Here is a 23,983-nt window from a genome sequence, read left to right as displayed (position 1 = left end):
ACTATTTGCCACCATTACTTCGTAATCTGTAAGTTACACACTCATGGCCACAAGGATTGCAAAACATAGTCAAGGTTGAAAAGGGGACGTCACATCAGCATCATCAAAGATACGAGATTCCCCAAATCTCACGGAACTCTCTCCTGAAGATCCTATCTGAAGACGCGCCAATATTTTGGAAGGAAACCTCCTGTTCTAAAACAATCTTCCTCATTTTGAAGCGATTACAAGCTTTCTTCCAACAGCCTCTTACCACAGCTATAAAACAGCATATAAGCCTAATGTTAGTCCATGCCCACAATGAAGCACAACATAAGAGTGGGCATTGACCAACGACCACAGAAAAATAACTGACACACAAAGAAGCACAACAAATTTAGCATGCGCAGTAGCCAGTACTTTATTTGTGTACACTTTTGGAGCAGAAATTAAGCGACCAATGTGAATTTATGAGTTCACGGTAATTTCAAGCATTAAATAATGATTTTATGAATTAAAGAGCTTTAAGATTTGGAGAAAGCCTACATTACCTTTCATCGCATTTACTGAATAATATTAGTATCTAAGTGTCAGGCGCGGTTTCGCGACATGAAATCTCTCAATAGTAAGTTGGACATATGGGCATTAAAAATCCGGTTTAGGAAGCCTAAATAGGCATTACATAGGTGCTCTAGTTTTTTTACAAGGAAACCATACTTCCCAGCGTCTACTCAGTTAATCAAACTTTAAAGTTTGTCAGTGTGTCGAATACTAACCACCTGTATGCCTAAAAGACCACCTTATTAAACAAAGAATGAAATGTTTCGTTCTTAAAAGATCATCAAATTCCGACGTACTACTTGAACACCTAACTGAGGCAATTTCTAACTTTCAAGTATTAAAGGTTATAAACAATTTAAACAAATGTTCCAAAATTTCTAAATAATTTGCATCATTTAAGAAAAGCTGTGATTTGATTGAATCTTTCAAGAACGAAACATGTCACTCTTAGTTTAATACAGTAGTGCGGTTTTTTACAGGTGTGTTATAGTGTTCACAGAATGAAGAAATTCAAAATTATTGATAACATTTGCATGAACTTGTATTAACTACACCACCACCGGCTTTTCCACTCACTAGTGGGGGTCTCGGGTGTGAAATGTGAAGCATATATGGAACTGGCACTATTTTACGATCGAATGCCCTTCCCGACGTCAATCACATGGAGAGGGAATATAAGTTATTTAGTGTTTTTATGACGGCTGTTAATGTGGTGTGTTGTGCGAATATGAAGAGAAATGTGTTGGGACAAACATGAACACTCAGTCCCCGAGTCAGAGAAATAAACCAGACGCGGTTAAAATCCAGCGAGCCGAACGGGAACCAAACCTGGAGCTCTCTGAACCGAAGGTTTTAACACCATTCAGCTAAGGAATCGAAATTCTTGCATTAAGTATTAAAGTCATAAAAATTAAATTATCCCACTAGCAATGTTAAACAGGGATTCTACTGTATTTGTAATTGTCAGTTACTTCCTCATCTCAATTCTGTCAAGACAGAATGAAACTGATCACCGAGTGCCACGAATATTTTTAAAATTACGAACCTCAATAAACCAGTTTTAATCCAAGCTAACAACAGGGAAAATACAGTAGGCCCTATAATGCGAAGGACAAAATTACTGATAGGTTTATTGTGCATCGTAATCCTACAGGCCTTCTCGGAATTTTGTGGATGAGTAGCATGGTTGCTCTTTTGTTTTGGTCATGGCTTTCACATCCTCTGATCAGTGACCCTGATGACCCAAGGGGGTAAGTGTACTTAACAAATACTTTAATACACCAATACCGGACAGCTCTATCTCAACAGCATTGAGTAGAGTGCGAACAGCGAAGGTGGTGACATCTAGCAAGGCCAACTAGATCGACAGGCCGTAAGGCTCCCTCTCCACTTCGGGCGCTACGTCACACGAGTCGCCAGCCGCTTCACTTCTCGCCAGTGACTTGTACTTGTGTCTAGCGCCTGTCAATGTGAAGCCACTCGGCTGCGCTCGGGTGAGATCAGTCGGCTATACTCGGTCGTGCTCGGGTGAGATGTGTCGACTGTACTCGGCCGTGCTCGGGTGACAGTCGGCTATGTTCTACTGGCGCACATTAAGATAGTTATGGAATATCAGTGTCCAAATATTAGGCAATAACCTCATTACAATTACTAACTAATATATTTGTTATGGACTTTGTAATATTGAACTTTCCGAAGCAATGGGACACCAGTATTCTAATGTTACTACAATATGATAGAAGCTTGAGACATGTTTCGGGATGAGAATTGTCGACAGATGCACTGGGCGTTGAAGTTAAGCTGGTTAAGAAACTACTGTTTATTCTATTCAAGGGATTGCCAACAGTTTATAGAATAGTCTCCCGGTTTCGTTATATTTCACTTATTCGCTAACTGGAAAGCAGGTGGCAAAATTTACATTAGATGCCATTGAAGCAGTCAAAGAACATGGTTTTCAAGTTTTTACGAGTTACTTTACTTCACACCAACACAGATAGGTCAAATGGTGACGACGGGATTGTAAAGGGCTAGAAGTGGGAAGGAAGCGGTCGTGCACTTAATTAAGGTACACACCGGGCGAGTTGGCCGTGCGCGTAGAGGCGCGCGGCTGTGAGCTTGCATCCGGGAGATAGTAGGTTCGAATCCCACTATCGGCAGCCCTGAAGATGGTTTTCCGTGGTTTCCCATTTTCACACCAGGCAAATGCTGGGGCTGTACCTTAATTAAGGCCACGGCCGCTTCCTTCCAACTCCTAGGCCTTCCCTATCCCATCGTCGCCATAAGACCTATCTGTGTCGGTGCGACGTAAAGCCCCTAGCAAAAAAAAAAAAAATTAAGGTACAGCCCCAACATTTGCTTGGTATGAAAATGGGAAAGCACGGAAAACCACCTTCAGGGCTGCCGACAGTGGGGTCCTAACCACTATCTCCCGAATACAAGCTCACTGCTGCGCGCCCTTAACCGCACGGCCAACTCGCTCGGTAGTTTTCAAGTTCGAATAGTAACCGATAATTACCAGGTTAATATTTCAATGTTTGAAACATTATGTGGGGGACGTGGTATTTTTGAAGTATGAAATAATACATCCATCCGATAATGGAAGGTCACTATTTCTTTGTTATGACTCTAGTCACCTTTTGTATCGCTTCTGACAATTGTGTCTGATTTTCTTATTGCAGCTCTGCATTACCTTCCTCGAAATGAATTACTAAACTGCTCCAGTCTTATGAAGGACAAATTCACGAGAGAAATATAATGTGACACTTGTAATGATGGGCTTCCACAGTTCTTTTTAGAAATATTTTTAAAGCCACTTTTAATTAACATTGTCACGAATTATTTACACAAGTGCGAGAGATTTATACAATTCAATAGAAGCCTCTCAACAGGAAGATTTTAAAACTTCAGTGAAATTTATGAAACATACGCAGCGTTAATGTGGTAACCTTTTATTCATTTGCCTACTTTCAAAAACCTTGGCATACTGGAGTTGCATGGTTGATTTAAGAAGGTAGTGTAGAAATTAAAATTTGTAAATATCGGTGTGAGCTATGATGGGATTTAAGATTAAACTTAATTTCTACGAACTGTGCGCATTTGAAAGTTGAGGAAGTAAGGCAATGTAGGGAGCTTAACTGCAAACGTGGTGGGTGATTGTCGAACAATTAGCTTGCTGACACGGCTGACTTGATGCGTCGCTCTAGGGCGCAGCGAGGGATCCAGTCGGCCGTGTTGCCGACTACCATCAGCTGCTTATCTGCCGGCTATATTTTATTTCATAGGTGACGGACCGAACTTAGCCGAGTTACTCCGAGTGGCTGCACATTGTCAGGCGCTAGACATAAGTGTGACTTGTAGGCTGATCTGAACCTCGCAGCAGTGAGGCTATCGATGGTGTTGAATGATTTAAACGTGTGTGAACATTGTGAACTATGGCCACGTCGTGATGTATACCTGGTTGTAGAATCAACTACAGTTCGAAACAGCCTAATATTTCAGTGTTTAAATTTCTTACTGACTTATTTCGGAAACAAAAGTGGATCATAGCCATCCATCGACCCGACTTCGTCCTTTCAGCCAGCTCAGTTGTGTGCATACAACACTTCGACGGAGTTTCGTAATTGGGGACGATTCTGTTAAAAGACCTGATGAGTCTATTTTAACTGTAAAACCTAACCATTTAAAACTCTCAAACGACGTTATTCCTAAGTTTGAAAATGTGCCTGCCTATCTGTCTAAAAATCTTCCAACACCGAGCAAAAATCCTATTCAGACAAGAAGAAACTGAAAAACGAAAAGAGGAAGGAAAGAAAGAAAGAAAGAAAGAAAGAAAGAAAGAAAGAATTTTAACAGCCAAAGTCTCTGTATTTTCAAAACGTATATGACTGAGGAAAATATTCCGAAAATTGGTACTTCCTTAACATTAAACGAGGCTCTAGATTTTAAAGCCATTAAACATGATATTTTCGTGAGTGATAACCCTGATATACAGTGACAGTCAGAACTTTTCGGACAGAATAATCTTTACATGTAATTCCCCTGCCATTAAAGAAAGACCAGGTAATAAATTCGAAATTTCTAAACTCTAAATTTAATGCACTTCGTAGATACTGGAATTATCCACGTAGATGAGTTTACAAAGTAATAATATATTTTACTTATTTGAGGTACAAAAAATTGCTGGTATATATTTTTCGGACAGGAGATGTTTAGCTGCAAAAGGTATGCTTTGCACTTGTTATACACTGTGCAGGCAGGTCCCAGTCAGTGCCTTCCTAATGCACAAATCAGACAACCATTCTTGAGTGAAATGGGATGCAGAGCAAACAACAGTACATTTGATCAAAGGCAATTAGTAATATTCCATCATGAAAAGGGGAAAACATGTCGACAAATCTCAGATTTTCTGAACATGAAGAAAATTACTGTTAACGATATTATCTGCCGGTACAAATTTCAAGACGGAATTGAAAATTTGCCACGGACAGGTCACCCGAGGGTCCTTACTAGGAGAGAAGAGAGGGCAGTAGTATGAAAAGTGAAAAGAAATCCACGTCTTAATACAATCACTATTGCTGCAGCAGCTGAGAGCGAGTTTGGAAAGAAGATCAGTGCAAGTACAATCCGGAAGGTGTTATATAGAGGTGATTATCACGGGCGAACTGCAAGAAAGAAGCCCTGTATCAACAAAATAACTAGGATCAAGCGACAACAATTTGCTAAGGAGCATCTACCAAAGACATGAATTGGTGGAAGACTGTTATTTTCTGCGGTGAATCGAAATTCAACGTTTCTGGCTCAGATGGGCGCATCATAGTTTGGAGACAGCCCAATAAAAAGTGTGAAGAAAGAAATATGAAGGCAACGGTAAAACATGGAGGAGGGGCATGATATGGTGTGGGGCTGTATGTCGGCTGGAGGAGTAGGTGAGCTGGTTTTTATGGACGAAAATATGGACCACCACCAGTCTCTTCAGATTTTATAGAAACTACCTGAAGGAAAGGAAAGAGTTGGGGACTGCTTAAATTTTATCAGGACAGCGACCCGAAACATACGGCCTATAATGTACAGCTATAGTTGTTTCAGAATTGACCTAAAGTTGTGAATCCTCCCCCACAAAGCCCTGATATTAACCCCATACAGAATTTATGGTATATACTGGAAAACAACATCCGGAAACTTCCCATAAATTCCAAAGCTGATGTGAAGAGACGACTGCAAGAGGAGTGGGAAAAATTGTACCATTCGACCACAAGAAAACTCGTGTAGAGCATGCCGAGACGCCTGACTGAAGTGCTTCGCAGGAAGAAAAGAATCACGAAGTATTAATATTCCTACACGGACTCCATCCTTCATATTTTTCTTGTACTTGCATTTTTGTCCGAACATTTATGAACAGGCAATTTTCGTACTACTATAATTACATTCATACATTTCAAATTTGTTGTGTGTCATGAAATGAAGTGAGTATTTATTTTTGGTATCTGTATGTGTTACTATTCATTCTGGAGTAAGAAAAATTATACTATTTGTGTTTGTTATTAATCTTCTTATGTCAAATATAAAGGAACTCTGTCTGTCCGAAAAATTATGACGGTCACTGTACGTGCATTAGGTGACAGGGGCAAGATATTAAAATGGTCAAATTAGAAAAGTATTTGTAACTTCCTGTTTAGATCTGCTTGTAACTCAAAAGTGACTGTCCACGACAAAATAGAATCTGTGTACAAAATAATCGATGAAATTGAAAGTGAAGTTGATGAGTGTATCATTACTGATAAATTATAATTTTGTAAGGAACAGTTGAATATAGCCTTTGCAAAGAAAGTATCTTACTCCTGTATACTAATAACATGGTTCACTTTAACATTTTTCGCATTTCTTTTTTTTTTTTTTTTTTTTGCTATTTGCTTTACGTCGCACCGACACAGATATGTCTTATGGCGACGATGGGATAGGAAAGGCCTAGGAATTGGAAGGGAGCGGCCGTGGCCTTAATTAAGGTACAGCCCCAGTATTTGCCTGGTATGAAAATGGGAAACTACGGAAAACCATCTTCAGGGCTGCCGACAGTGGAATTCGAACCCACTATCTCCCGATGCAAGTTCACAGTCGCACGCCCCTAACCGCATGGCCAAATCGCCCGGTAGAAGGAAAAGTAGTGGGAGTTGCTTTTAGTAGTAAAAGCGGAGAAAATAACACTACATTAGCTACAACTGCACAAACTTTTATGTTGTCATCCAGTCTTTAAAAAATTAAGACGTTGTTGATTTGTTTCCATGTAAGAACCTAACGTGACATTTCTTAGAAGAACTAATTTTGCAAGTCTTTTAAGAATTAACAGATAGGCCTATAGCTTATAACGTAGCATGCATAATTTCTAATCATAACAGTGTTAGTGGGAAAATGTTTGAAAAGCTGTGCAAAAGCAATTTACAAACCACTTTTCAAAACCCATCTGACGAAACACAAAAAATAAATAATTGTTTGACACTGGTCATTTATTTAAAATCTTAATAAATAACTGGCTTAATCAAGGTGACAACTTATCCTGACTTTGACAACCCTGAGTCAAACAAAAAAATGTCTATCTGAGTCTATCTAGTGCGGCCTTGGCTTGCTCCTGCCCTGGACCAAAAGGTGTTGTACCAGACTCTTTTAGAGCTACAAAATATAAACCTGTATACTAATGATTTTACACGAGGATTCTCAGAGAAAAATTCTGATTTCGCTTGTCAACAATTTTCTGGAAAACGAAAACGTCATGTTTAAAACATGCAGTGATTAAATAAATAGTTTTAAACATTTCGTTGACAAATGTATATACATCATTTGTAATATATTATTGAATAACAATAGAAAAGTTACCGTAGACAATCTCATGGCTAAGAAGAAGATATCCTCAGGAAAATAAAAAATGTATAAACTGAAACCTAAGGAATTGTTAGGTAAGTTTTAAGTTGCAGCTTAATTTCTAAGAAAGGTTTCAGACTATTGCTGTGAATTGCCATAATGTACTTTGCTAGTAACATTACAACTATTTGTATATTATTTATTATTTATTTGTCATAAGTCTGTACAGAGTTCTCCTCCATTTTCACAGACACTATACACATGTGTATATAAATGCCTGAAAGAGTTGATAATGAATGCTTCCATGACTGAATTGAATTGTCATGCATGCATGAATAAATGAATGAACACTTCTCTCCCAGTCACGGATAGCCACCAACTGAGGAGAGAGCATTCGATTCGCAGAATAAATGCATGGATGGGTTTATGCATAACTACTGCCCGGTCGTGTTATCCACCCCTGGTGAGGAAAGGAACCACCTTCCCAGGGATAACACGCCCGGCCCTTTCACTTGAGGCCCAAATGGAAGATCTAATGGCTGTCAAACACTAATATCTCACCATTCCCTAATTTCTGCGAGGCACACGTAAGCGGAAATCCCGCTCCCCATGTGGCCCCCTCCCTATTCTTCTTTCTCTGTTGCATTTAGGTCACTCTACATATTCGATTGGGATAGGCCCGTCCTACTTCGGTTATATCCTTACATGAATGAATGAATGAATGAATTAATTAATTAATTAATTAGCTATGATTCCCTGCCTAAATTAGTGCCTCCTTGCAGAGGCGGATCACCATTCCACATGCAAGGGCCACGCCTACGATTTTATCTACCTGAATGTATGAATAAATGAATGAATTAATTAATTACTGATTCCCTAACTGTATTGAGGAAACATGTATGGATGGATTTATGAATGGGTATATGAATATTCATGCATGCATGATAGGGGAGAAAACTCATCCCTCCCAGTACGGATAACCAGTAACTGGGGAGAGAGCCCTTATTATGAATTAAATAAATGGTTGAATGAATAATATATGTGGAATGAGTAGTGAATGAATGTTATCAACCTACAGCTACGGATCGCCAGCAGCTGAGGATGGAACATTATATCCATTGAGCCCTGTCTCATTACGAACAGTTTAACAGTTAATTACGTTATGGCTTACTAACATATCGACTTTACAGTGCTACATATACTAATATTCCTTTTACTACATATTATTATTGGCAATTTCTTAACTAACCGGTTCGTAACACAATAATCCATCCGTAATCTGTCCTACCCACATTGTAGGCTCTTTCAACACTCTTCTACATGGATTTCTAATTACAATTAACAATTTACTGAGATTACAAGGCTTATACCATTCTTTGCTTATCATCTTAATAATCCTATAGCCATTCTCATCCTCATTTATCATATATTGTTCCTTGCTATTAAAAATCTCCTTCTCACCGCTATAGTTTCTTTAACTATTTGTATACGTATTATGCGTTCTAATCTTTTACATTATACCGTGTTCACTTAAAGGGACAGATGTTAACATAATTTTACGCAAAGAAATGTACATATACTGCGTAAAACTCGTGTAGTATACAAGCCTAAGCAATTCACCTCACGCTGCTATCCCGCTTTTTCTGTACCGTACTTAACATTTCTGTTTTCCCTCTGAAGACAGAAATACATAATCTGTATATACATATTGGGGTTACGTGAGTTACCGCACAGCCACTTGCTCGGTCACAAGCGAGATCATGGGTATTTTAATACTTACGGTGCTTACCAGTTCCCCTGTCAAGGAAGAAAAGTTCAGAATTTCCTAATGTCTCCTTCACAAATGTATGAATGAAGAATGATCATACATATGTATTAAATTAGTTGAACTGGTGCTCAGGCCTATGTTAACAATACCCTGAAATAATTTTCTCACGCCGGGCCTTCTGATCCCAATTTTGGCAGGTTCAATTCTGGCTCAGTACGGTGGTATTTGAAGGTGCTCAAATACGTCAGCCTCATGTAGGTAGATTTACTGGCACGTAAAAGAGCTCCTGCGGGACAAAATTTCCAGCACCTCGACGTCTCCGAAAACCGTAAAAGTAGTTAGTGGGACGTAGAAAAATCACATTATTATTATCTTACAGTTAAAAAAGCCCTGCATTCGAAACTCATGACCATAAATTTGAAGACTACCGCGATAACTATTACGCTACAGGCCCACAATTTTTCAATTGTGAAATTTATGATACTACTTAACAATGCGGACCCTCAAGTATGAGTGTATTAGAGTTCCATATTTGCTACTATATTTTTTACAATTTGCTTTATGTCGCACCGACACAGATAGGTCTTGTGGCAACGATAGGATAAGGAAGGGCTAGGAGTGTGAAAGGAAGCGCCCGTGGCCTTAAGGTACAGCCCCAGCATTTGCCTCGTGTGAAAATGGGAAACAATTGAAAACCATATTCAGGGCTGCTGACAGTGGGATTCGAACCGACTACCTCCCGAATGCAAGCTGATCACTACGTGACCCAAACCGCACAGCCACTTGCTCGGTCACAGAAGGTGCGAGATCATGACTATTTTAATACTTACGGTGCTTACCAGTTCCCATGTCATTCATTATCTTGCTGGGTGATTTGCTCAGCACATAACACTTTTCTTGGAATATAACTGCAATGTAACATTATTTAGTGACAAACTCTGATACATTATAAACAACACGCTAACGTGTCAAGAATCATATAAGTGGCAGCACTATAGACATCTCGCTGAAAACCGCAAGCTGTCCGGTATTGTCATATTCAAGTACTAGCAAGATACCCGTGCTTCGCTACGGTATTATAATGAAATTAATAATTGAATGCTTAACGTTTTATATATAATCCGCCGAAATTCGCGGATCTGACTCGTTTTCTGAGAGATTACGGCAAAGTTCCTCCCATTTTTCAATCTTTCCTTCCAGCAATCGATTTCGTACTTCTCGGGCTAGGTCCAGGTATTCCACCCGGTCAGTTGGGTCCCTAAATCTTTGCCATCCTTTCCTATAAGCATTTTAAATATGGATCAAATCCTTGAGGAGATCCGGCGTAATGTCGTCTTGGGTGCCTTGGCGGTACTGAACCCGCGGCTGGACTGCAATCATAGTCATTACTCGGCCAGGATCAGTTTCCAGCGCGGTCCGCACATTTTGACGACGGTCCAGAACATTATTATTATTATTATTATTATTATTATTATTATTATTATTATTATTATTATTATTATTATTGTTCTGGACCACACAGCAAGATGCAAGACCGCTACTTGCGGGGAAATTACATCTGCTGTCATTGCCATTGCTGACAACGTGACCAGCACCATCGTCGCGCGTAGGCAAGTGCGGGAGATTTATTGTTTTTTCTGTTATTTGCTTTACGTCGCACCGACACAGATAGGTCTTATGGCGACGATGGGACAGGAAAGGCCTAGGAATGGGAAGGAAGCGGCCGTGGCCTTATTTAAGGTACAGCTCCAGCATTTGCCTGGTGTGAAAATGGGAAACCACGGAAGACCATGTTCAGGGCTGCCGACCGTGGGATTCGAATCCACTATCTCCCGGATGCGAGCTGACAGCTGCGCGCCACAAACCACACGGCCAACTCGCCCGGTCGCGAGATTTCTGGCGACACGAATGATATACTTCCGTACATTATTGACATTATAAAGGTGAACAATTGCACGGACAATATCATTCCTATCGTTTATTTCAAATGTGTTTTGAGATGTGTCCCCTCATAAAAGAAATTCAACTCCTTTTCACCCCCACCCCAAAAATATGATTCCCCCACAAAACGCTTTTTTTCTTTGTTTTTAAAGGAGATCCAAATACCAACTTTTACGTCTGTAACAAATTTAGTTTTTATTAGATCTAAGTATCCTCAGACAATTAATTCAATTAATTTTCAATTCTTTCACCTGCCCCCCGCCCCCTTTACTGGATTTTCCGAGAATACGTGTTTCTTTATTTTTAAAGCAGATTCCAAATACCAATGTTCACGTCTGCAAAATCTTTCGTTTTTGAGATAATAGTCTCCTCATACAAATAATTCAACTATTTTTTCAATTCCCCCACCCCTACCCCTTTTAGGTGGATTTCCGAAAACAAAAAATACGTATTTCTTTATTTTTGAAGCAGATTCCAAATACCAAATTTGACATCTGTAATATCTTCAGCTTTTGAGATATCAGTATCCTAATTAAAGGAACTCAACCCCATTTTCAGTCACTTTTACCACTCCACCCAAGTTGTTTTTCAGAAAACAAAAAATACGTGATTCTTTATTTTTAATAGAGATTAAAAAATACTATTTTTCACTTCGGTAACACGTTAAGTTTTTGAGATATACTGTAGAAATGCTCATTTTAAAATGTCACCTATGTTTCTTCACTTTTACAGGAGATTCTAAATACCAATTTTACGTCTGTAACTTTTTACGTTTCTGAGATATACTGTAGATAGAGTCTTTCTAAAAATTCACCCCAATTTGTCACTCCTGTTTAACCCCCGTTAATTGGATTTTCCAAAAACAAAAAAAATCCTTTATTTTCAAAGGAGATCTCAAATACCAATTTTCAGGTCTGTAATATCTTCTGTTTCTGCGATATAAGTATCCTCATTTAAGGCATTCAAACCCTTTTTCACCCTTCTTCACCCCTCCTATTGGGATTTTCCGAAAACAAAAAAATATGTTTATTTTAAAGGAGATTCAAAATACCAATTTTTATATCTGTAAACTTTAAATGTTTTGTGATATAGATACATTCATTTTTAAAATTCACCCCCCCCCCCATTAATTAGACTTCCCAAAAACAAAAAAAATGCGTGTTTCTTTAGTTATAAAGGAGATCTTAAATACCAATTTTCAGGTCTGTAATATCTTCAGATTCTGAGATATAAGTATCCTCATTAAAGGCATTCAACCCCTTCTTAACCTTCCTATTGAGATTTTCCGAAAACAAAAAAAAACGTGTTTCTTCGTTTTTAAAGGAGATTCTAAACAGCAATTTTTACATCTGTAAACTTTTGAAGTTTTGAGATATAGATACACTCATTTAAAAAATTAACCCCCCTTTTCACCCTCTCATTTACTGTTTTTTCTAAAAACAAAAAATATGTATTCCTTTATTTTTAAAAGAATTCCCAAATACCAATTTTTAGGTCTGTAATATCCTCAGTTTCTGAGATATAAGTATCCTCATTAAAGGCATTCAACCCCTTTTTCACCCTTCTTCACCTCTCCTATTGGGATTTTCCGAAAACAAAAAAATACGTGTTTCCTTATTTTTAAAGGAGATTCTAAATACCAATTTTTACATCTGTAAACTTTTAAAGTTTTGAGATATAGATATACTCATTTTAAAATTTAACCCCCTTTTCATCCCCTTGGCGATGGAATATTAAAAATCCTCCCTTAGCGATCACCTACATTGTACTCTAAATGTATCTACAAAATTTAATTTCGTTATGTCCAGTAGTTTTGGCTCGGCGATGATGAATCAGTCAGTCAGTCAGTCAGGACAAGTTATTTATATATACAGATTTCTATCTATCCACTCGGTCAGGTTCACCAACCAACATATTCTCTCGGCTTGCCAGTGGTGTCAGTTGTCATTGTCAGTAAGCGTGCTCAGTGATCAGTCGTGGTTTAGATTTCTTTGTCAGTGCTCAAGATTATAGTGTTTCGTTAGTTCCTGAAATTAATGATGGCTGAAAAACGAAAGAAGGTTGTGTTAACGATTGCACAAAAGCTTGAAATTATTTCTCAAATAGCAAATGGCACTTCAAGGAAGCAGATGTGTTTGGACTGCGGGATCAGGGAAACAACAGTGCAAGACGTTTTAAAGCAAAAATACATACTGTTGGCCTTTGCATCAGGGTCGGATAGTGCTTCTGGGATGAAAAAAAATGAATAAATCAACAGTGAGAGGTGGATTTTTCATTGTTTCTTCATTGCTCACAGTGGGACAAGACAAAATCATACGTGTAGATAAGTTCAAGTATCTGGGAGAATTGATAACACCAACTTATCAGAGAAAGAAGGATTTACATTACGGATGAACAAAATGGAAATGGCGTACTATTTAACTAAGGGCGTCTACAACAAGAGGTCCATATCTTCTTTCAAAGCAAAACAGATACATTACTGCAGAGTCATCCGTCCAGAGGTCTTATACGCTTCAGAATGTCTTGCAATGAATAAAAAGGGCCTGATCGAAAAACTGGAGGCCAAAGAAAGGAAGATTTTGGGAAAGATCTTCGGTCCCGTCAAAGACAATGAGGAGTACAGAAGACGGCATAACGACGAACTATACACCGATATCATCCGGAGAAGAAGAATTACCTTTTATGGGCATGTGACACGAATGCATCAAACAAGACTGACCAACCGCATCATTACCTTCCTTCAGCAGGAGAAAACCAAAGGGGATTGGTTCACCGAGGTGGGAATCACACATAATGACATCCAGGAGCGTGTCCCACTTAAGAAGAAACTTCAAGCGTTCCAGGACTTCCGAGACAAGACAGAATTAAAAACAGGAAAGGCATAGACACAGGAGAGGAAAGACCGACACCGAGAACGAATGCGGAAGTACTGGGCAGACATCAAAGTCAGAAGTAGCCAGTTGAAATGACGTGGTCCAAAGTTGGCCAATACGACATGAATGACTAAATGAAGAAATCCATCTAAAATGAACATGGTTCGGCATTAGCGGAATAGTTAGCTCAGGTGTGACGTGAGGGCACCCCCGTGTTTGGTCCTACCACTGCAGCTAAACCGAAAACCGGTTTATATTTCTTAGAATTGGAGGGAAATTTTGAATCGAAGTCCGGCTGGTTACATCGTTTTCAGAAACATCATGGAATTAGAGAGATTTGTCTACACGGAGAGAAGCTAAGTGGTGATCAACAAGCAACTAATGATTTTCAAAGTGATTGGGAAAAGTTTGTGTTTTCTGCAGATCTGTCATTAGGATATGAAAACATTTATAACGCTGATGAATCTTTTTTTTTTTTTTTTTTGAAGTGTCACCCCACTCCTTTAGCATATGAAAGTGAACATCAAGCGGCAGGTCACAAAAGTAGCACGGAAAAAACTTCAATCTTGCCACGCAGCAACGCTGCGGCTAGTCACAAACTTAGGCTTCTTGTCATGGGCAAATCTAAGAAACGGAGGTCTTTTAGGGGGACAAGAGCAGAAAATTTACCAGTTTATTATTTCAACCCAAAAAGCAGACTGGATGACCCAGCAGATTTTTCAAGAATGTTTGAAAATATTTTTGTGCCTCAATTACGTAAACAGCTTGACTACTTCGTTCCAGAACGTGATTTCTGGGTGCGGCTGCTCATTTGTGTCATCGCCTGTTTTTCACTATTAGACAATGCCACGATGTGCCACCGAGTCTCATGTCGTTCAAATCGCGACGGCGAGACGGCGGGCGCCAGCTTCACCACTTCCAGTAATGCACGTAATCACCGCTAGATGTTAGGTGGCAAACACTTGTCCCTCCTTACTTCTGTCCTCACCTACTTCTCACTTGTCCCCTCACATGCTCAGTTGTGTCCTCACCTGCAATTCAGTAAAACGTGACTCAAAACATGTTAAATCGGGCATTTATTGAAATTTCTCACCACTGCTCATCACTTGCTACTCAGCTGTATCCCTACCTACTGCTCACCAGTGGCCTCACCTGGCTCCGCCCACTGCTCTCTGATTGGTCGACGGCCAGATTGAATATATTTCAAAAATTCAAATTTTCCCTCCATAAATTCGAACATGCAGCGCAGCCAACTTCTAAATACAATATGCTTCCGCTTGAACTATAGGTTTTCCTAGTAGTTCTCTAAATTTTTCGAGAATGTCAAATATTTCCAAAACGGTGCGTCTTAGAGCAAAACGGAACATTTTTGACTTCCCTTCAGAGAATCCAGCCTATGACGTCTAGAATACGATGCCATAAGTCAAAAAGCGATAGGACCAAACTGGTAAAGGGCAAAAATGCAAATGTCAAAATTCGAAATAGAAAAATGTTGGTTTGGCACACCTGGAAAATTCAACACGGTTACCTCCATAATTTCCCGCCAGTGACGCCATCTTTATTTTCCCCCACCCCTCCAACCAGAAACGTGGTCTGTACTTTTGTTCCTGTGCTATGATTGGCTAGATCGTCACCTCCGTCCTTTTTCCTCAACTACTATTCTTTATTTTAGTGATTTAGACGCAGAGCAAAGGTTTCTGCTGTACTGTATATATTTTTAAGTTTTTAATTTTATGTTTTTGTATAATAAAACATACTTTTTGTGTTGAAATAACTTTATTCGTGTTTAGACCTCATTTTTAGTTTTTTCGGATCATCCGCAATATCTGCTATCCGCGGTGCTCTTGTCGCCCAATTCTACGGACAATCGGGGCTTTGTACTCGTATAAGAATATTTGTTATTGAAATTCATGACAGTATGATTTTACACAACGAAACAAAAGAAAGATCACACTTCGTTAAAAGTGCTCAAGTCATTCTTAATAACAGATTCCAAGGATATAAAATGCATCGTGTATTTAAAAAATAAACTTGCGTATTAAAACACAATGTTTACATAAGAAATCATGCACTCCATTATAATTTCATAAAATTATCCTGCTAAATGTATTTCTTTTGTGGTATATGACCTTTCTAGATATTCCGATTAAATTCTCCCGTGATATTCCTTCCTCATTCAATACATAAGGCATTCAAAGAAGTACGAGTCAAGTCCCTACAAACAAAATCGTACCCCTCACCATACCAACCTCACAAATCAACACAGAATATCTTACTGTTTTACAGGCACAGGTGCCTGCAAAGCTCATGGCTCTGATGAGAATGACTTCCCAGCAGCAACAGCAGCAACAACAACAGCGGTTGTTGGCCTTTGAGGGAGACGAGTCTGAGCCTGATGAAGAAGAATCCGCTGAGCCCCTCCCAATGCCGCTGCCCATGTATGCCAGCAAGGAGGAATCCAAGAGAGGAAGCTGTAAGTTACCCCTAGTCTAATCGTACATACAAAGTGTTAAGCTGTATGCAAATGGCGAATAGTTTCTAGAGCGGAGGGGAAGAGTCAGATATGTGTTTGTTTACAACATGCATACCATACACATATTACTACCTCATGTATGATTGTCAGTGGTAAACAAATAAAATGGAATTTTGGATTCACTTCAGGTTCAGCTTTACAGGGGATAATACGCTCTCCGGTACAGTAATGCCGATTAATAAAGTTTATACTGTTCGTTTTCTTACATAACAATTGAAGAAGCTGAGCTTTCAAGAGAAAGCAACCGACCTTTACGAAAGGGAAGTTTATTTGTAAATGCAATGACAGAGATGAAGCAGAGCTTGTGCTCGGGGCCAGCATAGAGTAGAGCACAAATTGTCATACAGAATATTCAATTCAGATGACGATGATGTTTGTTACTTAAAGGGGCCTAACAGCTAAGTCATCAGCCCCTAATGGTACGAGATGGAACAAAACAACATTATAATTGAAATTTTAAAATATATCCACGTACTAGAATTTAAAATAAATGATGATGAAAAATGATTATGAGATTAAAACATTCAGTGGATCTAATTCGTAATACCTTATTTTCTAATAAAATTATAAAAAGTATAGGTTACAATGGAATAGGCCATTGCCTTGAAGTACAAATATATATATATCATTCAAGTTAGAAGTTAAAATAAACATTCAAATACGCAAACACGAACTACAATATAGTAGTAGAGGGACTGGGCGGGTTCTAAGCCACCTCGTCAGCATTTTTTTGGTGCTGAGACAGCACCCGAGGTCAATGACCCCAGCCAAGGTCACTGACACCATGACGTCATGACAGTGACGTTACGGTCACGTGCTATTGTTTAAAAATAAACGCACGTGCTCTTGACAGACCCAAACCTCACTTTTAAGCATGTGGGCGCTGCTAACCTCACTGCTGCCACCTTGACAGGTCCTAACCTTACTTTCTGTGAACAAGCGAACGAGGCTAACCTCACTGCTGCCATCATAACTACGTGGGCGCGGAATTTGAACAAGTGAACGTGACTAACCTCACTGTTGCCGTCTTGACAGGTCCTATTTTTTTACCACGAGGGCTCGGAATTTGAACAAGTGAACGCGGATAACCTGACAGCTCTCATCTTGACAGGTCCTAACCTCGTGCAATTGTTTTGGCGCGGAATTTTGAATTAGTGTGCATGGCTAACCTCACTGCAGTTGTAAATACCAGTGATCAGTGTTTTCAAAAAGCTATGCATGGTTTTTCAGTCTCAACTTTTGTCTTATACTGTTTTGTAGAAAAATGTAGAACAACCGTATTGGATGGCAGAGGATGCTGCGGCATAAGGACATGATTATTTGAATGTTGATAAAAGTGTGTTTTCAATGATTTATTGAATATATAAATTAATAATTTTAATAGAATTCAGTGCTTTTACTTGTTAAGACTATATCGAAGAAAAACTGGTTAGAGACAGTAAGTCCACCAGGTGCTGGTAAGAATTCTTTTTTTTTCATTTCAGTGTGTAACTTTTGTATATCATGTTGAACTGTTGGAATTTTTTTACATCATAATTCATTTCTATTAAATAACACATACAACAAACGAATTTTAATGTTTAATAAAACCAAATTTGAGATTAGTTTTGGAAGAAGCATTCAAAATATTTGTCGAGAATCCATTAGCATTACGAATAAAGATGTAAAAACGTGTGATCAGTGATTTAAAGAAAACCTGTGCATGTTTTTAGTCCATACTTATGTGTTACAGTGTTGAACTTTTTCATATTTTATAGAAAAATGTAGAACAACCGCATTCGTGGGCAGAGAATGTTGTGGCTTAAAGACATGATTTTTTGAATACTGATAAAAATGAAAGTGTCAGAAAAGCCGAACTTGCTTCAAGCTTTGTGAAGTACAATATAGACATTAAATAAGAATACTAATTTTATTTAACATTATCCTTTATTTCCTTTTACAATCAGGTCTCGGGTTTGATTCTCTAGAGGCAGGGCATAAAAACTAAAAGGTAATGGAAATTGAATATAAACAGAATCGATTAACAATACAACAGATAGTTGTATTGTTAATTTTTATGGTTTTTCATTTTTTATTAACACCACGACGTAAATGTGATAATTATTTTAATATAATTCTGAGTACTATATAGAATCAGTACTGTAAGTAAGTCAAAGTATGCTGTACTCCCGTGTGTGTCTGGCGACGTGCAAGCACACACAGGTCTCGTTCATTCGTTTGATAACATTACTAATACACCTACATACCAGTATATTGGTAATCTCAGGTAAACAAAAAATGTGAATGAAGAATTAATCCCACGTGTGTGTGTTTTGCGCTAAGTTTTTACCGCGCACATGACAATGAAGTGAGCAGAGAAATAAACACGTGTGTGTTTGCTAGCTTACAGCATTTGTTTATCGCACAAATATTTCAATATGTATCAAATTATCAATTCCGTATTTCGCGTCTTGTGTTTAGGGAGTGCAACCAAATTAAATGTCTGCGTGGCCCACATATGGCCGTAATGATTAATGTATAATAATACAAAGTAAAATATTATTATTACTGGGTCATGTAGCTGTGAGCTTGCATTCGAGAGATAGTGGGTTTGGGTTCGGCAACCCCAAGGATGGTTTTCCGTTGTTTCCCATTTTCATACCAAGCTGTAGCTTAATTAAGGCCATGGTCGCTTCCCTCCAACTCCTAGCCCTTTCCTATCCCATCGTCGCCATGAGACTTATTTGTGTTGGTGTGACGTAAAGAAAATTGTTATTATTGTTATTATTTCCTATGTGTTTTAGCTCGTAGTTTTACGCCACTGTTCATATCGTGTCACAGCCACAAGACCTCCAGTTTTACGCGGAATCCAAACCACAGGGACGATACATTTCAGTGCAAAAATCTAATATTTTGCCCAGATTTGAACTTGGAAAAACAGGCAAACAAGATCACGTCAGTTACTTGGAGCAAAGCTGTGAGGAACAGCTACCTATACTTACAACAAATGTATTGCGTACTGCACTCGGCCATGTCAGGAACCAGGCCTACTGCTTGTTTGTGTCTGCCCCCATGTACAGTAGCGCGCTAAATCTCTAACAATATGGCTTTACGTCCTACTAACTACCTTTTACGGTTTTCAGAGACGCTGAGGTGCCGGAATTTAGTCCCGCGGGAGTACTTTTACGTGTCAGTAAATCTACTGACGTATTTGAGCACCTTTAAATACCCCCGGACTAAGCCAGGATCGAACCTGCAAAGTTGGGGTCAGAAGTCCAGCGCCTCAGCCATCTGAGCCACTCAGCCCGGCCGTTAAATCCATGACGACACTGTTTCCTTTCGCACTAACGTTCTTTTTTTTTTTTCAGTGTTAATTAAAAAGGCGCTGGTCCTTGAAAGATAAACACACGCACATTCCATTCTGAATTTGCCCTACTGTTTTTGCATTTGAAGCCCTCATACATTCTACTCTAAAATTCATCTTTTCCTGCCCGCTGCTCCCTCCCAATTAGTCACCCAACTCTGAACGCTGCCTCACCCAAGTACAACCGTATTTTCAGTAATACTTAGATTGTTTACAATATTGTGCTAAAAAACAAAGTAGTTTGCTAACAAATCACAAAGTAAATAAAAATTTTACATTGATGAATAAAATAATACCTTTCCTACCTTTTTATGCATCCTATAACTATTTGAATTAATATAACTGACTGCACTATATCATGCCATTTCTTCTTTTAGATATGTCATTGTGCCACTTCAAGATCTGCAACATGGGCCGAAAACGTAACCTGCGTCCCATTCCCAGGAATCGCTTCTGAATGCCAAGAGGCCCAGTACTTTGCGCATCAAATCAAGTGACTGCGCCATCCCCTGACTTCCGCTTCAAAAGAACTTCCGTAGTTTACATATAAACAGAGTAGAGAATGTATTCTCTACGTGGTGTAAGATCTGACATTAATCATTGATGTTTGCAATTCACTAAGTCACAATTACTGTATTGCAGAGTTGGGGTTTTAACTTGAAGGGGAAGGGTGGCAGTAAATGTAGCTACTGATTACCAATAATAAACTACCCCAATATACCAACTGAGCAACTTTTGTACTTTTGTTTTTAATTAACAATGTTATTCTCCATGTAGTTGTTGCATGTGTATTCTACTAATAACCTAGACTTTACAGTAGAGATAGCTTGTGTTTAACAAACTTTGGATTCAATAAATGTAGACACCATTCACATAGAGTTTCAAAATATGAAGAAGAAGAAGAAGAAGAAGAAACACTGAACTTAAGACTATTATGTAACAACTGGATAGGCCAAACTATACGAGTCCAACACTAGTTAAATTGCATTCATTGTCATAACATCCCATCTAAATGGTTACTGAATCTTAAGTTTTACATGAGGTGAGAAATTTGACCACAAGTCGTTTTCTTTGATCTCCTAACATAACCAGTAAGATATATAGGTATTAAACATATTAGTTCATCAACGATAGTTGATTTTAAGTGATTTTAAGTGATTTTAAGAGTCAATATGTACTGACATGTTAACTACAGTATGGTTTATTATACTAAGGTCTGCGAACACTGATACTCCATGTAGTGGTACCATTCAGTTCAATGAAATTTTCCACAGTACATGAATAAATCAGTAAATAATACATGCCTGCTGTGACATGTACACAGAACTTTATTTCAATAGATTGAAGTTTCGGACAATATGATGACAAATGCATACATTCCTTTTGATGCACTGCTTGGTCATACTGAGCTCGACCAAATACCCTTCAAAAGCCAATTTTAAAATATTCTTACCATTAAAATACAGCCACTACTACTTCCCAAATCTTTCTCTACAAAATGCTTTGGAAACATAGACTGCTCAGAACAAAATTCGATTTAACTTAGTTTACAAGGGAACCATACCTACAATACCTATACAGAGATAAGGGAGCCAAGTGTTATACCATTCAGACCCTCAAACAGAAGACACTGTTTAAAATGCTGCAAAACAAAGGAACGGGCCAATGTTTCTCAATAAACCAAATATTTCAAATACTTAAGTAAAAGTAATGTCAAAAGCATAAGGAAGGACTATTCAGCAGAGAAAACATTATTTTTAAGTACACAATACACTTCACAAGAATGAAATAAAATGCAACAAACTTATAAATAAATAAATAAAAATAATAATAATAATAATAATAATAATAATAATAATAATAATAATATTAATAATAATAATATTAATAATAATAATAATAATAATAATAATAATAATAATCATAATAATATTGCTTTTACATCCCATGGTTTTCGGAGACGCCGAGGTTTAGCCTCGCAGAAGTTCTTTTATGTGCCAGTAAATCTACCGACACGAGGCTGACGTATCTAAACACCTTCAAAACGCTCTGGTCAGAGCCAGGATCGAACCTGCCAAGTTGGGATCAGGAGGCCAGTGCCTCAACCATCTGAGCCACACAGCCCGGCTGCAGCAAACGTCAAAACGTTAATCACATTACTCTTACTCTCACAAGGGTCTACTTTCTTCTGTACTGCAATGACTCATATATCACAATAGGGAAAATGAACCAAATTCTGCCCATGTCTCTAATTCTGCCTGAGGCCATTTTAGATAAATTGATGTACAATTTACAAATTTATGGTTGGCTTGAGTAAATAATTAATTGTTTAATGTAATTTGTTAATAACATAATTTTATTTCATTATAGCAACAACAACGATGTCACTTCTATCCTACACAACAGTGTAAAGGCAAATCAACACATACTTTCCTGATTTGATGGTTTCATGTTTACAAGTAGAAAATGTACAATGTAATGAGTGAAGCACTTTTAACATAACCAAACTATAGCATAAGGTAGGTAAAACTAAAGAAACTGCACCTCTAAATCTAACCTCACTCATTTCTGTGGCACTAATATCATGTACGAGTGAAATTGAGAAATACCTCCCATGTGCAAAATATACTCTTCAGAAACTAGGGTGGAGATATAAAAAAAATAGCCCATGAGAAATTGTAAGAGGGGTAATTTATGATGATTCATCTGATGAGGACATCACAGAAATTGACAATGAGTCCTTCAAACAACAAACTGAATATCTAACATACTGGTATATTTTGCTTTAAAAACATACAGGAAAAGAAAAATTGCATAGCTTGCCTCTGGTGCCAAAAATGTTTCACATGAAATCATCAAATCAGCTAGTTAAAAAAACTACTTAAGAATATTCTGATTAAACATTTAGAACTAAGTATATTCATTTCCTTTCTAATACGAGCAAAACTTTTATTTATTCTAAATTTTAAAAATCCATAATAATTTATTTTTTACTGTTTACATATTGACTGAAATTTTATTTACAAGAAAAATATGACCCTTTCAGTAAAATAAATGTTCTTTTATAAAAATGTTCATTCAGTGTGTTTAATTTTTAATGGCCTCCCTCTTCCACAAAAGATATTAAAAGTTTCTGCCCCTCATTAGGCAGAATTAAGTTCCACAAAAACGAAGTATGAACTTCTAATTTTTGCTGCCTTTAAAAAAACATTTAAAAAGTTTTCCATCACCTATGAAGTATATAGCCAAGAAACTTAACACAAAATATGGACCAGATTCATGTAAGTATAATACATGTGCACTAATTTCTCCACATGAACGTGATGATTTATAGGAGACCAGTAGACACCATTGTGGAGGACAGTACTGTTAAGTTTGAATTGTGTCTTGCCAAACCACACAAATTTCCCCGCAAATTCCTCATCCTCGTGAACCATGCGCTCAAACCATTACATCGTAGCATCATGTGCTGTCATTACGTCAGATACACCGACAGCTGAATTTGGTCTGCAGTTCGGTACCATCGGCGTTGTTCAGAAGCTGCCGATGGTCATTTCAAACATATATCATTACTCTCTCTCAGTGCCAAAATATTGTACCTGCAAGTCAAATTTGTCAGAAGATATGGACTATCAAACAGTGAGTAGATTTCTTTTGGAACCCTCTGTATTTGTACTATGTCTCCCAAATAAAAGTCCATCTGCCAATCCAATTTGTAGCTATAACTGTATATAATCAATGAAATAACAACATTAAATGAAGTGACTGGAAGTTTGGAATAAGACATTAAACAGATTATTAACCCTTTATCTAATAATAATGTTACTGGCTTTATGTCCCACTACATCATTTTTACAATTTTCGGAGACGCCGGCGTGCTGGAATTTAGTCCCGCAGGAGTTCTTTTACATGTCAGTAAATCTAATGACACGAGGCTGAACGTATTTGAGCAACTTCAAATACCACCGGACTGAGCTAGGATCAAACCTGTCAAGTTGGGGTCAGAAGGCCAGCATCTCAACCGTCTGTGTCACTCAGCCTGGCCAAAACCCTTTATCTGCAAGGAAGGTAACTAGATAGACTTTTGTAATAAGTTACTCCAAAGAGAGAACTATTCTTCTTTCATTCAAAAC

General features: G+C 38.1%; 2 protein-coding genes across 6 annotated transcripts in view; one reads left to right on the top strand and one right to left on the bottom strand.

Moving 5' to 3' along the window:
- CNMa (CNMamide) overlaps positions 1–22,927 on the top strand; it is a 428,349-nt gene extending 405,422 nt beyond the window's left edge. For all 3 annotated transcript variants that reach the window (XM_067142223.2, XM_067142221.2, XM_067142222.2), the window contains 2 exons: positions 16,261–16,447; positions 20,228–22,927. In XM_067142223.2, coding sequence (XP_066998324.2) covers positions 16,261–16,447; positions 20,228–20,307 — 267 coding nt within the window. In that variant the 3' untranslated portion in view covers positions 20,308–22,927. The remainder of the gene's footprint in view (positions 1–16,260; positions 16,448–20,227) is intronic.
- Positions 1–23,983, bottom strand: part of DNAlig3 (DNA ligase 3) — a 957,513-nt gene that overhangs the window by 885,105 nt on the left and 48,425 nt on the right. The window lies entirely within an intron of this gene.

The sequence above is a fragment of the Anabrus simplex genome, chromosome 2, assembly GCF_040414725.1.
Source record: "Anabrus simplex isolate iqAnaSimp1 chromosome 2, ASM4041472v1, whole genome shotgun sequence".
Classification (NCBI taxonomy): Eukaryota; Metazoa; Arthropoda; class Insecta; order Orthoptera; family Tettigoniidae; genus Anabrus; species Anabrus simplex.
Note: the sequence above shows the minus strand (reverse complement) of the source record. Positions and strands in the feature narration are given on the sequence as shown.